The 13,194-nt window shown below is 39.5% G+C and overlaps 1 protein-coding gene across 3 annotated transcripts in view; it reads right to left on the bottom strand.

Moving 5' to 3' along the window:
• LOC137278305 (dmX-like protein 2) overlaps window positions 1-13,194 on the bottom strand; it is a 96,310-nt gene that overhangs the window by 24,874 nt on the left and 58,242 nt on the right. For all 3 annotated transcript variants that reach the window (XM_067810557.1, XM_067810556.1, XM_067810558.1), the window contains exons 28-36: window positions 11,832-13,065; window positions 10,676-11,288; window positions 10,043-10,155; window positions 9,527-9,769; window positions 9,054-9,211; window positions 8,276-8,394; window positions 6,652-6,782; window positions 1,127-1,322; window positions 213-336 (exon numbers count right to left, since the gene is read on the bottom strand). In XM_067810557.1, the coding sequence (XP_067666658.1) occupies window positions 213-336; window positions 1,127-1,322; window positions 6,652-6,782; window positions 8,276-8,394; window positions 9,054-9,211; window positions 9,527-9,769; window positions 10,043-10,155; window positions 10,676-11,288; window positions 11,832-13,065 (2,931 nt within the window). The remainder of the gene's footprint in view (window positions 1-212; window positions 337-1,126; window positions 1,323-6,651; window positions 6,783-8,275; window positions 8,395-9,053; window positions 9,212-9,526; window positions 9,770-10,042; window positions 10,156-10,675; window positions 11,289-11,831; window positions 13,066-13,194) is intronic.

The following is a 13,194-nucleotide window of genomic DNA, read 5'->3' on the forward strand; positions in this document are numbered from 1 at the left end:
AATCTGTGAAGCTGAAGGTAAATCTTGTCAAAATGGAAATACTGAGTATAAAGAAATTTACATTCATAAAAGACAATAAGAAATTGTACCTGAAAAAAAATAGGCCTGCTAGAGATAAGTAAAGGTATGTTTCATATAGGTCAACAAGATGCCTGAAGAAAGAACGTAGTAAAGTCTTCCAAAGCAGATGGCAACTACAATAGCAAACCTACCACTTCACTGTCGACAATATTCTTCTTTCTGCGGTAGATGTATCGGAGGAAGATATCCTTTAAGTAATCTTGTCTCACTAACTGGAACCAAAGCCGCTTTATTGGCAGAGTTGCCTGACCAGCACTGCAACAAGTACAGAAATAATACAGATATAAATAGAAGGTTATGAGTGAGTGAGTTGGGTTGGGTTGGGTTGGGTTGGGTTGGGTTGGGTTGGGTTGAGTTGAGTTGAGTTGAGTTGAGTTGAGTTGAGTTGAGTTGAGTTGAGTTGGTGAGGTGAGGTGAGGTGAGGTGAGGTGAGGTGAGGTGAGGTGAGGTGAGGTGAGTTTTTGACCACCTTTAGCAATATTCTAGAAATGTCTTGAGACATTGCATCTATGTGGGGAATCAAAACCGGGTTTTCAGCATGATAATCAAACGCTTTAACAATAAGGCAACATCACTACCCCTTGCCTTCATACAAGTCAGCATGGTCTTGGGGCACAGTAATTGCCTGTTGCATTTTGCAGACCTTAGCTTTGCAAGGCTGCTCTGATCATGGATCAGAATGTCCTCATCTCATAGTTAAGCTATCCAAAATGACCAACAAACTGATTGCTCTTCAAGAACTCTATTAAATCACATTATACATGGATATAAATTTATCATATTAATTTCTGGTCCACAAAATAATCTAAAGCAGAGTTTCTATTAAGCAAATGCTAAAAGTGGTAGTACATACAGAAATATTACTAGTCAATCCTGATTTTTTTCAAGTCTTTGACAAGCTGACTTAAAACCTTCTTAACACGGTTAACTTCAAACCATGTACTCAACCAGTTTTGTTGACATTTTCTCAAGCTTAAGGAAATTCAAATCAATGGAACAAGGTAATGAGTGAGAACAAGTAAGAGTGTCTATGAGAAATACATACACAAAGGGAGTGTTGGCAGGGTCGAGGAGTGCCTGGACTTTTGAATGCGGCACTCCACCGATGACATCTAAGTAGAGGCCAGGGATGTAGTTGTCCGGGGGCCCTGAGAACAACTCAAGGCGGCCAAGGAGGAACTCATCCCACTGTTCCAGGGTCTTCATCACAGCATGGAGAAGTGGGGAGCAGTTGGGCAGCTCTGTAAACAATAACATGGCCACATTCTAGTCCAGGAAAGTAGAGCCACACAAAACCAAAAATGGCTCTCACAAAAACTCCCTGTTAAGATTATCTGACTTTTCTTAAAAGGAACTATGAAATGACAGGAGTCATTGCAGAGAAGTTTCAACAAGGAAACATAACTCTTCAAATAGAATTCTGGAATCAGGATGTTCAATGTGCTACTATTTGATACTATTTAGTGCTTCAATACTCAAAATTAAACTATATATGACCTCACAGGCATCTGAGTGATAATGAGAACCATTATTTAAACTTGTCATAGGCTAACAAGTTTAAAACATGAAACAGATTGTTACTTTAAACCTCTGCAGTAAGACTGATACGAGACTTCGCTATTCCTACAAGTCACTTGTTAATCTTAACCATTACCGATTATCATATTACATGTAACTACTACATATCACATACATTTATCAGAGAATAACTGTTTTAACACTTGTGCACCCATATGTCACCAATTTACATGCAATGATTCGAATGGATATTTGGATGTATCGGGGACCTTACATAAAGGAAACTGACTGAAGACTGAATAAAGAAAAAACCAAAATAGCTTTGGAAAACAAAAAGTGATGAAAATATTTTAATAAATAATATAGTTCAAATGCAAAGATTAAGTTGTAGGGATTTACACAAATAATATTACATCAACATTTAGAACATGAGTTGTTTTGAAATCAATATATTTCAGGAAATGTTACCGAATATTGGGTACAGATTTACATGTCTTCCTCCAGTTGAATACTAAATACGACGTGTGCACTCTATTCTTTGTGCATTAATGCATGTGCACTTCCAAAACCTCAGCAAAATAAACTTCCATTACAAAAATCATTAAAAAAATATTAAGCTTTATAAACATCCTATTAAAATGTCCATTTAACAATATTATCTGTGACTATGGCCACTTGACCAAAACCAGAGGGTAGTAAAACTTTGTGGAGTCGAGTGGACACAGTGAAAAATAATTGGGTACTGAAAATGATACAGATAGCTGTGTCTCTGCCCAACTGACTAAAATGTTTTTGAATTACAGTGGAAGCTGTCAAAAATGGCATCTGTCCAATCGGACAAGTTTTCAACACCAACATAAAATCTCAGTCCCATCTGTGATTTATTATCAGCTCTACAATCTGGCACAATATCTAAACTGGACTAATTCGTCAGTCCCAGTGAGTGCCAGTTTAGACAGCTTCCACTGCATTACATGTCATCAAACAAGAAACCTTCTCAAGAAAAGGATAACTTCAGATAACAGTACTATGCACAAGGTTAACCAACAGAACATATTAGGGGAAGTTTTCTTGAATAAGTGCAACACCAGATTGGCTTTTACCCTCAGAATTACAGAATGAGACATTCACATGAGAACCTGTTGGACAATACAGCTTACATCAGTGGAACCATGGTCAGGATTTTACTCGAGGCAAAATCGTGCACCCTAAACAGATCCTTTTTGGGGGCACTGTGTGACTTTTGGAGGACAAAAAGGGGTTTTATTTTCAGTCATTTCAATATATATATATATATACAATTCCAATGTCTTTCTTTTATGCAAGCATTTCATTGCATGAAAGTATTAGTTACAAAACATTAATTGGAAAAAAATGGAGAGAAAAACTTAAAATTGGAGACTACATTAACATGTAAATATTATGGTTTTAAGTCCTCTGACAATCGATAGTAAATTTGGTTTCCAATTCCCAACACTACACTTCACAGATGTTCTTTACTTTGTTCACTGTGGGTGCGCAGAGAGTCCATGGCTCGAACTGCCATGCTGAGGACCCCAAGAAATGGGACTTAGAGCCATCAGAAGTCTTAAACAGTAAGACCTGGTCAACCCCAGAATGTGTGTCTATGACTGAAAAGTCAGTGAGTTGTTAATGTAGTTCTAGTCCAGCACAGAGAGGCAAGAGAGGAGATCCACATTGATGCTCGTTCACAACAGAGCAATCTGTAGAAGCATCACGGGGATTATTCTTTCCACAGAGGCCATTCAAACAAGAGGCGTTAATGCATACCAAGAATAATGACAATTGTTAGTATCAGGAGTGAGTGAGTAAGTTTAGTTTTACGCCACCTTTAGCAGTATTCCAGCAATATCATGGCGGGGGACACCATGGGAATAGTACGATAGTGGGTATAGTATGAAGGAAAACAAAGAAATGAGCAAATAAGCTACAGGGCCTTTAGGGTTATGACATTAGTAGTTGCAGCAGTTTGGTACTGTATGTTCCAAGCTGTTCATCAAAAAGCAACATTTGCAAGAATCATCCTTTGGACAGCTAAATAGAGCTCTTCCTATGAATTTCAATTATGGTTTTGTTCTGGAATAATACCATACTATTTACTCAAAAACTAATCTGAAGCAATGTTTAAAGCAATATCATTCTGTTGTAGAATACCCATAGTATTCATACATCTGCAACCTTTCACCAAAACGAAAAACCCGCTCCTTTAAAGTCACAACATGGAGTTTAAATTCATCTGTTACATACTTCAATAACACCTTGTGAAGATCAAATGCAAGCATACATTAGCACTGTTGTGAATACAATCACTGAAAGAAAAAAATTGATCTTCAAAACACAGAACAATTACAGTTACAATGATGGATGTCCTTCGAATCTGAAGATTAAAACTGCCACAACAGACATTTAATGAAGTGAGAGAATTACTTTTACTGTTTTCATAATAGTGCTCATGTATCAAAACGGAGACATAAAACTCAGGGAAAACTTGCATTTGTTGCACCAGTATCTAGGCTCACTAAAAATGTTGTACAGTTCTCTGTTTATTTCATAATGTAAACACCATCATCAAGTATTCTGGGCATTAAAATAAATACCTAGGACTCACTCGCCACAAAAGATTTGCATCATGAAGATATATTGTGCCAATCAAATATAACTTTTCAATTTTGAAGTAATCAAATTAATCTACTGCAGTAGATATGTCATTTGAATGAACATCATAACAAAGCTTTGCAAGCGACTGTTCCATGATACTTATAATAAAAGTATGGAGACGTTACATGCAGCATACTTGAAAATGGGTATATGTCAAATACAAGGAAAATATTACCATCAAAACACCGAGAATTGAGGATTGATATTCACCCGTCACCACACATGTTGAATAAAAATTGTCAGCTCTGTGTCAGATAAGCAGTGTAGCTGATACCGAACTCGAACCATAAACAGAGAAATATACGATAAAAAGTGACAACAATGGTGGCAGTCTCCCTTTTCCTTACCACTCTGTGTCCACACATCAGAAGCTGATTACAACACGGTAAGGAAAAGCATAGCGGTATTAAAGCTGGTTCTACAACACCCACTGGGTCACAGTACCCAGCTCCAAACAGATCTCAGGTCCTACCACTTCACAGTGGTGTTACAACTGGTCCCACAATACCTACTGGGTTTCACTATCTCAGCTCTTATCACTTTACAGCGTTATTAAAGCTGCTCCTTCAATACCTGCTAGGTCAGAAAACCTAAGCTCCTATCATATCACATCACTTTTAAAGCTGGTCCTTCAATACTTTTCAGGTTGGAGTACCTCTGCTCCTATCACATTACAGCACTATTAAAGCTGATCGTTCAATGCCTACTCGGTGAGAGTACCTCAGCTCCTTTCAAATTAGAGCACTTTAATAGTGGGCACTATTAAAGCTAGTCCTTCAATACATATTTGCATTCGGAATGGCACCTTGCCCTTTACAAGTGAACAATAAATAATTGTGGATATTAAGATCATGAGAACTATCAAAACAATCTTGACTTCAGGCAGTGATATCCATATTCAAACCTTAATACTGGTTGCTGTTTATACCTCACTTAGCAGTATAATCGAGTCCAGACCAGAGAATGCAGTGATCAACAGCATGAAAATCAATCTACGCAACTAGGATACAATGACATATATGTCAACCAAGTAAGCTAGTCTAACCACCCAATCTCCTAAGTTGATTCTTACTGCAAGGATGGTGTACTGAGGACACGGATCTTCAATACTCAAACCTTATGATACTTTAGCTGCCTGTTCTTCTTCACATCAGCAGTTACACATCAGGTTTTGGAACCATACTTTCTCACAAACTTATAATGCAAACTAGGAACAATATCAATTTAAGCTTTGTTTGTTTTGAAAAACCTACAAGATTTACATTATGATGTAGATGTAGTTAATTTCAAGTTTTATGTCATTAATCCTTAGCTTTATCATGTCTATGTAAATCAAAGAAGAAAACAACTGTGCAGTCATTCTACCTGCCAAGCAAAAGTCTCTAACCTACTACCAACACTCCACACAGTGTGAACAGGGAATAGCAAAGTGACAAGACAATGGACAGAATATACAAGGTAAATTATTTACCAACATAATAATGGTTTTGGCAAGAACAATCTATCAAGAAAAAGTAAACAAAGATAGCAATATCTATATGTCATAAAACAGCTGTAAAACGCACATAAACAAGCAACGTGGATCACAAAGCACTTTAAACTGACACAAAACAACACCGACTAACAATGAAACCTAGTTTGTTTGGTTAGTAGTAATAAAGTTAGTCCCAAATCCTCTTTCTTTGACAATTACTGCCCATCAAGCTCCTCAGTGATCACCCATTTGCTGATCTCTTAGGTTGTTGGCAATATGATTTACACAAGTTAAAATCTGGAAAGTATATATTTGTTACGGACCATTTCACTATTTATGACATTTCCAAAGTAAACAAAACTCTTCGCCATTAGGTTTGAGGTTAGGAACATTTCTGACATGGCTGAAGTGGCTGCGATGAAACCAAGAGACAAGCAGTAGCGTTGACGAGCTTGATCTGTATACAAAGGGACATAACTCTGTATCCATGACTGTTAGAGCAGGAATTTGTCTGGATTATTCGACATGAAATTGTCCCTGGCCTACATTTTCGAAGCTCTCTTTGTGCTAAGATAGTTGTAAGTACCATACAGTAACATTACCTTATGACTACCTTAGTGCTAAGAGCGCTTCAAAAATCCCAGTTTAACAAGGTTTCACTGACAAGAATGCCTAGAGGTGTTTCACTAGTGATAATATTTAATTGAATCATCGTATGTCATATGTACTTCCTAATATTCCTTTCTGTAGAATTTCACAACTAAGTAAGTTAACAAGTATTATTGGGGTTTTCCACATGTCCTCGTGCACATGCATGGTAATTTTACATTATTGATGCATAGAAGATTAACGTTGTACAGTGATGCTTGAGAAGCTGTCTAAGATGCAGTTAAACTCACCTGGGAGCTCAATCCCGATCTGTGGCAAGAAGAGCTGAAGGTTGTGGAGCACCAGGTGGATTGTAGCGTACCGGATCAGACACCACGTGTAGGAATTTGGGTCACTGTGTTGCTGCACGGTGGTCAGGTTCCTGCATCATTTAGTCACTTAGTCTCATTGCGTTTATCACTGAATGTCCCCTCCCAGCATAAAGGTTAAACAGATCATACAGTCACAATGTGATTATCACCAAATGTCCAATCCCAGCATAAAGACTGAACAGATCATATAGTCACAATGTGATTATCACCAAATGTCCCCTCCCAGCATAAAGGCTGAACAGATCATATAGTCACAATGTGAATATCACCAAATGTCCCCTCCCAGCATAAAGGCTGAACAGATCATCTAGGCACAATGTGATTATCACCAAATGTCCCCTCCCAGCATAAAGGCTGAACAGATCATATAGTCACAATGTGATTATCACCAAATGTCCAATCCCAGCATAAAGGCTGAACAGATCATACAGTCACAATGTGATTATCACCAAATGTCCAATCCCAGCATAAAGGCTGAACAGATCATACAGTCTCAATGTGATTATCACCAAATGTCCCCTCCCAGCATAAAGGCTGAACAGATCATCTAGGCACAATGTGATTATCACCAAATGTCCCCTCCCAGCATAAAGGCTGAAGAGATCATATAGGCACAATGTGATTATCACCAAATGTCCAATCCCAGCATAAAGGCTGAACAGATCATACAGTCACAATGTGATTATCACCAAATGTCCCCTCCCAGCATAAAGGCTGAACAGATCATCTAGGCACAATGTGATTATCACCAAATGTCCAATCCCAGCATAAAGGCTGAACAGATCATACAGTCACAATGTGATTATCACCAAATGTCCAATCCCAGCATAAAGGCTGAACAGATCATACAGTCACAATGTGATTATCACCAAATGTCCCCTCCCAGCATAAAGGCTGAACAGATCATACAGTCACAATGTGATTATCACCGAATGTTGCCTCCCAGCATAAAGGAGAGGACCGATACCGCACATCTAAATATATGGCCGATAAAAATTATGCAAGATATGGTAAGAAACACTTTAGAAAATGTAGGAAATATGCACCACAACAATGGTCTACAGTCTTAGAATCATTAACAGACATACTTATCTAAAGCATTTCAATCTGATTTCAAGCAGTGTCCCATATTTAATTTTATGTGATTGCAACACACTGGGGTTTCGTTTCTCTACTCATGTTAGGGAATCCTGGTTGCTAAGGAATCAATGAATCATCTAGGTTAAATTTGATTGGTCAAAATTCAGCATGTGTATGTAAGTATGGCTGCAAAACACAAGTTTCTCTTAGAAACAAGACTGTTGCCTTGATGACCACTAAAAAGTCATAATCAAATAGCTGTATGAATAATAATACTGCATACTAGTATCACTCGTTCATCTTGTCATAGTCACACACCACTGGATTCCAATAAGTACTCTTAATATGCTCTTAAGTTTTCCAGTATTCCTCTACAGAAAAAAATAAGGAGTATGAACTCCTGATGCTGAAAAATTATCTGGAGCCATGCAGTGTGGTGAACAATATCAGTTCTGTGACTCACAGTGTATTGGGCCTGTCCACCTCATCTTCATCCTCTGTGTCACACTGCTCTGACACATCAGACAACATGGAGTCTTCAGAGTCATAGCTAATGATGGACTCAGAGCTTGGGACAAATGGCTGGAAAGATTTATTAGCAATTTTAACAAGACACACCAACCAAATATCAATAACTGCTATCAGAAGAATTACTGAAAATATCTCCTGACATTAAAGACAAAATGATATAAGAAACATAAGTATGGGTGTTTACATTATTACTTATATTACAGTGATATCTGGTCCTGACCAAAACTCAATTACTCCAACCTGCACTCTAAACCATGTGTAAACTGTAATAGAAAAGATGCAAAAGTTAGAGTGAGCGAGTGAGTTTTATGCCACACTCAGCAATATTCCAGCTATATGGCAGCGGTCTGTAAATAATCGAGTCTGGACCAGACAATCCAGTGATCAATGACCTGAGCATCGATCTGTGCAATTGGGAACCGATGACATGTGTCAACCATGTCAGTGAGCCTGACCACCCGATCCTGTTAGTCGCCTCTTACAACAAGCACATTTACCTTTTATGGCAAGCATGGGTTGCTGAAGGCCTATTCTACCCCGGGACCTTCACGGGTGGAAAGTTGAATATATAACAAATGCAGACAAAACAACATAATGAACTTCTGAAACAGTTCAGGTGGATTGCAAACTGAGGACAATATACACTGATGTATACACCCCATCCCAGCAATAATCTCACACAGAGGCAATATCTGTAAAAGTGTAGATACCTTGGTCATGAAGTAGGTGATCATGCTGAGTTCTGGGGGCAGGAACTTCTCCTGGAATGTCTCCCTCACATCGGAGGGTTTAGTGAAGCCAGGGGATGGTCCTATCAGCTTCATGTTTAGCCGGTGACGCTGTTTAGCATTGTCATCAGCAGAAGAATCTGCATATAGTTATAGAACATAAATTTTTAAAATTTTCCATGTCTGCTTCCAGGAACAAAAATATTCTCTACTATCCAGGTAAAATCACTATTGTGATTATCTGCTCATCAAATGAATATAACAAACAGGAGAGAAATTATACAGTTTGTTCTCAACTCTGTTAATAACAAGTTTTTCTCTATACTTCACCTGATCCCCAGTACTTTCATGAAAATACCATAAAAATAATGTTTTCAAGTAAGTTTACTTTTCATTCGAGTCACAAATCGATACTGATTTAATATGTGTAACCAAACAGAAAAACAGTGACTTACGGTTTGGTGGATTATTGATGGATCTCACAACAGTCTTCACTCCCCCTCCAAACAATGCTGACCATGTCTGCTGGTCAAACACATGGGCAACAAGGCGGTACAGCATTAGTGGGTCGTATGTAGCCAAGCCATTGATCAACATGCTCACATACACAGACAACAAGGACTCGCACAGAAGGATGTTCAATTTTGGGGCATCCTCATCTTTTTCTCGAGCTAGCAGCACTCGGAGAGATGTCACTCCTGTGGAAAGGAATGAATTACAATTGGTCACCTCAGTTTCAAGCCTGCCAGTGTCTTACAGTCAACAGAAAGGCCACTGGCCAGAAGGCACTCAAAGTTTGATATATACCTTTCAACAGCTACATTCTCTGTCTGGTAAGTGAATCAACACAATCACTAGTTGACACAAGTTAACCATAATTACACAAGGACTATCTTTCAGTTTCATACATGCCATTATAAATAACAGCAACATCACCAGTCTTTTGTCTGTAGCTATCTCAATGTTCTCACCTGGCCACTTTGATGGCAGTGAATTGATAACTGCATCCCCCGAGCCGCCTCCACGGTGACGCTGCCGTCTCACCCCAGCCATCAAGTAGCTTGCTTGGCACACAAAGTTTGGACTGTAACACAAGTAAGAATAGAAATTTAGTGTATTACAAAAAAGAAGAAATTCTTACATTTTGTTCTATACTTAACAGACCAGTGGATATGTTAGGTAAGAACACTCAGTGTTCCAGCTATATGGAGATGTTCCGTAACTAATCGAGTCTAGACAATCAAGTGATCGACATCATGAGCACCAATCCATTCATCTGTGATACAATGACATCTGTTAATCAAGTCAACAAGCCTGAAGCCCTTTCTCATAAGTCACCTTTTACGACAAGCATGGGTTACTGAACACCAATTCCAACAGGCATATTTCAGAATGTCAGGAAATGACTTAGACATCAGTCACCTTATAAAGCCAACAAGCACCTGCCTAAAGGCATATTCCGAAAAAATCTGTGCTTTGATCAAATTGTTTCTGGCATGCCCATGGGATGCAACTTCCAGTTATGAATAGGTCCATCTGAGACAAATGTGCCACCTATGGCCCAACAGTGTTTACTACTTAGCTTAATATCTGTCATAACCTACCCCGTAAAACCTTCCAGTCCAACATCTTCATCATTGAGGGACACAACAAAACTGTCACTATCACAGAGACACTGGTATATACAAGAGGACAATGCAACTGCAAGGTTTCTTAACAAGAACACATTTCCAACATCTGTCCCCAGACTGGGTGGGATGGGGATTTCTATGATGGTGTGTAGGATGTCCTGGGACAAGCACTGCAGGTAATGGATTGGATCAGCCACCACTGTCTTTGAGCTAGCTATACTGGCTGACAGGAGGGGCAGTGTGGTCGGGAAGGGGAGCGGGGAAAGAAGCTGCTGTTGGGGCTTCTCCTGCTGGAGCTCCTGCAGCAGCAGCAACAGCTCCATCCGCACAGAAGCCAGTCCCCCACCTCCTGAGCCCTGCAGGACACAGTAACTTAGAAGAGTCCTCAGAAGCTGCTGGTTGTTTTTCAACCACTGTTTCCTTCGTGCCATTCTTTCCATCTTAGCTTCCAGATCCAGTTTGTCAGCAATTATGACTTCATGTAGTGAAGCTTTGCTTGCAGATGTGTCAGACTTCACCGATAATGATCGACCAAACTTGGGGACATCCAGGAACTCATCAGAATCTCTACTAGCATCCATGTTGGCTAAAAGAGATAGGACATAGGTTCATATTTATGTTTCAGTCCTAGATTCAGAAGCACATAGCAATGTTCTTTCTACCATTAAGTTGAAAATTATAGACTACTGTTTATCAAGGAGTTTGCTCATGAATGAGTTGGGTTATAACTGCCGTCTTATTTTCGGCTCTATTTCTGTCATTTCTATTTGATAGTGATTTTGCTATAATCCCAAACTTCATGGCATTACATGTTTTTCTATTGGTATTACCATAAACACTTTTAGTAGCACAAGTTACTGTGCCAAACAGAAATGTTTTAAACTCTGGCTTCAGATAAATGCTAAAGTTGTAGACTGTACAACAGGAGAGCATTACAGAAAATTGTTTAGGTGATAGTAATGGTACTGGATAAAGCAAAGATCATAATTGGAGTAATTCTAAGATTCAAATCCACATTCAGCAGGTCTTGGTATGGCCAGGAGATGCTGCTGTGTACAGAGACTTGGTGAGATTAATACTTCTTAGTATCCTGTTCCCCTGAAACCAGCTGTCCACAACTATGTCTTACTTTCTGGCAGTTCTTCTTCCTGCTGACCATAGTTGCAGAGGACTCTGAGGACCTCAGCTTCTTTCTCCAGCCATATATAAAGTTGGTAGCGCAGTTGGCCACCATCAACCTCAAACCCAGTTGCCAGAGTTCCAAGTTCCTCCATCAACACTTTGAGACATGCAATGAACTTATACTGCTGGGCCATTATGTCTAGCTTCTGTGGGGTGGACTCTGTTGGCGCTGTACTATCACTGGTTTCACTCTGAGGCACATTCCCACCACTACTGAACACTGTCTTTGGCTCAATGTAGGGTTCTTCTTCTTCTTCCTCTTCTTCAGATGTTTGTCCTATCATAGCAAGTTCACGATCTATATCATCATCAAATCGGACACCAAATGACGGAGTTCCCCAATCCATGTCATTGGTCGTTTTATTCCCAATACTGAAAGTTACAGGTGTACCCCAGTCCATACTGTCAGCAGTATCAGATTTGCCATTTGTCAATGGTCCATTCATATCTTTGTTCACAGTTTTCAGGTTACCAGAGATGGGTGTGCTCCAGTCATTCATACCAGTGCTGTGTTCATCCAGCTCTGACAAAGTCCCAGTACTGATACAGCTCACATTTGATGGATTCCTGTGCTTGTCTAAGGAATACATTTTCTTCCCTTCCTCTGCATCTTCAACCATTGGAGGTAACCGAGACAAAACCTCCAAGGCCATCAAAGGGCAGCCATTCTTGAAGTGAGCATGGGCTGTCGAGAAGAACAGCCTCCTCTCTGTTGGTGTAACTCGGTCAATGGTTGTGATGCTGTTGTCCTGCACAGCTACACTTTCTGCCCGAGTGAAACCCGTCATCACTGTTTTCCGTCGACCTAGCGAAGCACAAGCCAATCTCTGTCTCAGAAGCAAAGGATGAGTCCTGAGATAGTTATAGAAGTTAAACACATTTGGAGTAACTGTGGATGAGTCCAAATCAAACTGTTCATGATCCATTTGTGGCCGTCCAATGTTGACTTCCATTAAAGTCTGAAGGGCTCCTTTGTAGTCTTTCAGCATCCATAAAGACATGCTCCTGAGGAAAGGATCTGGATGAGCTTTGCGACTGTCACAGCTCAAGCCCTTTTCATCACAGCCTAGGATGTTTTCATATATGATCTTTTTGGCACTGTCTGACATCATGTCCTCTCCGTCATACAAATGACTGATGACAAGAGCCAGCTGAATGTCATGAAGCTTCTCCAGGCATACCTGAAACCCAAAACAATGTTGAACAAAGTTTCAGCAATATGAAAGCTACACTATGGTAACTTGTAGATAGTCAAGTTTGAAACTGCCATGGACACTATCACTATCAAGTTGCTTTGGAGTTTAATTCTT

The sequence above is a fragment of the Haliotis asinina genome, chromosome 3, assembly GCF_037392515.1.
Source record: "Haliotis asinina isolate JCU_RB_2024 chromosome 3, JCU_Hal_asi_v2, whole genome shotgun sequence".
In the NCBI taxonomy this organism is placed as follows: Eukaryota; Metazoa; Mollusca; class Gastropoda; order Lepetellida; family Haliotidae; genus Haliotis; species Haliotis asinina.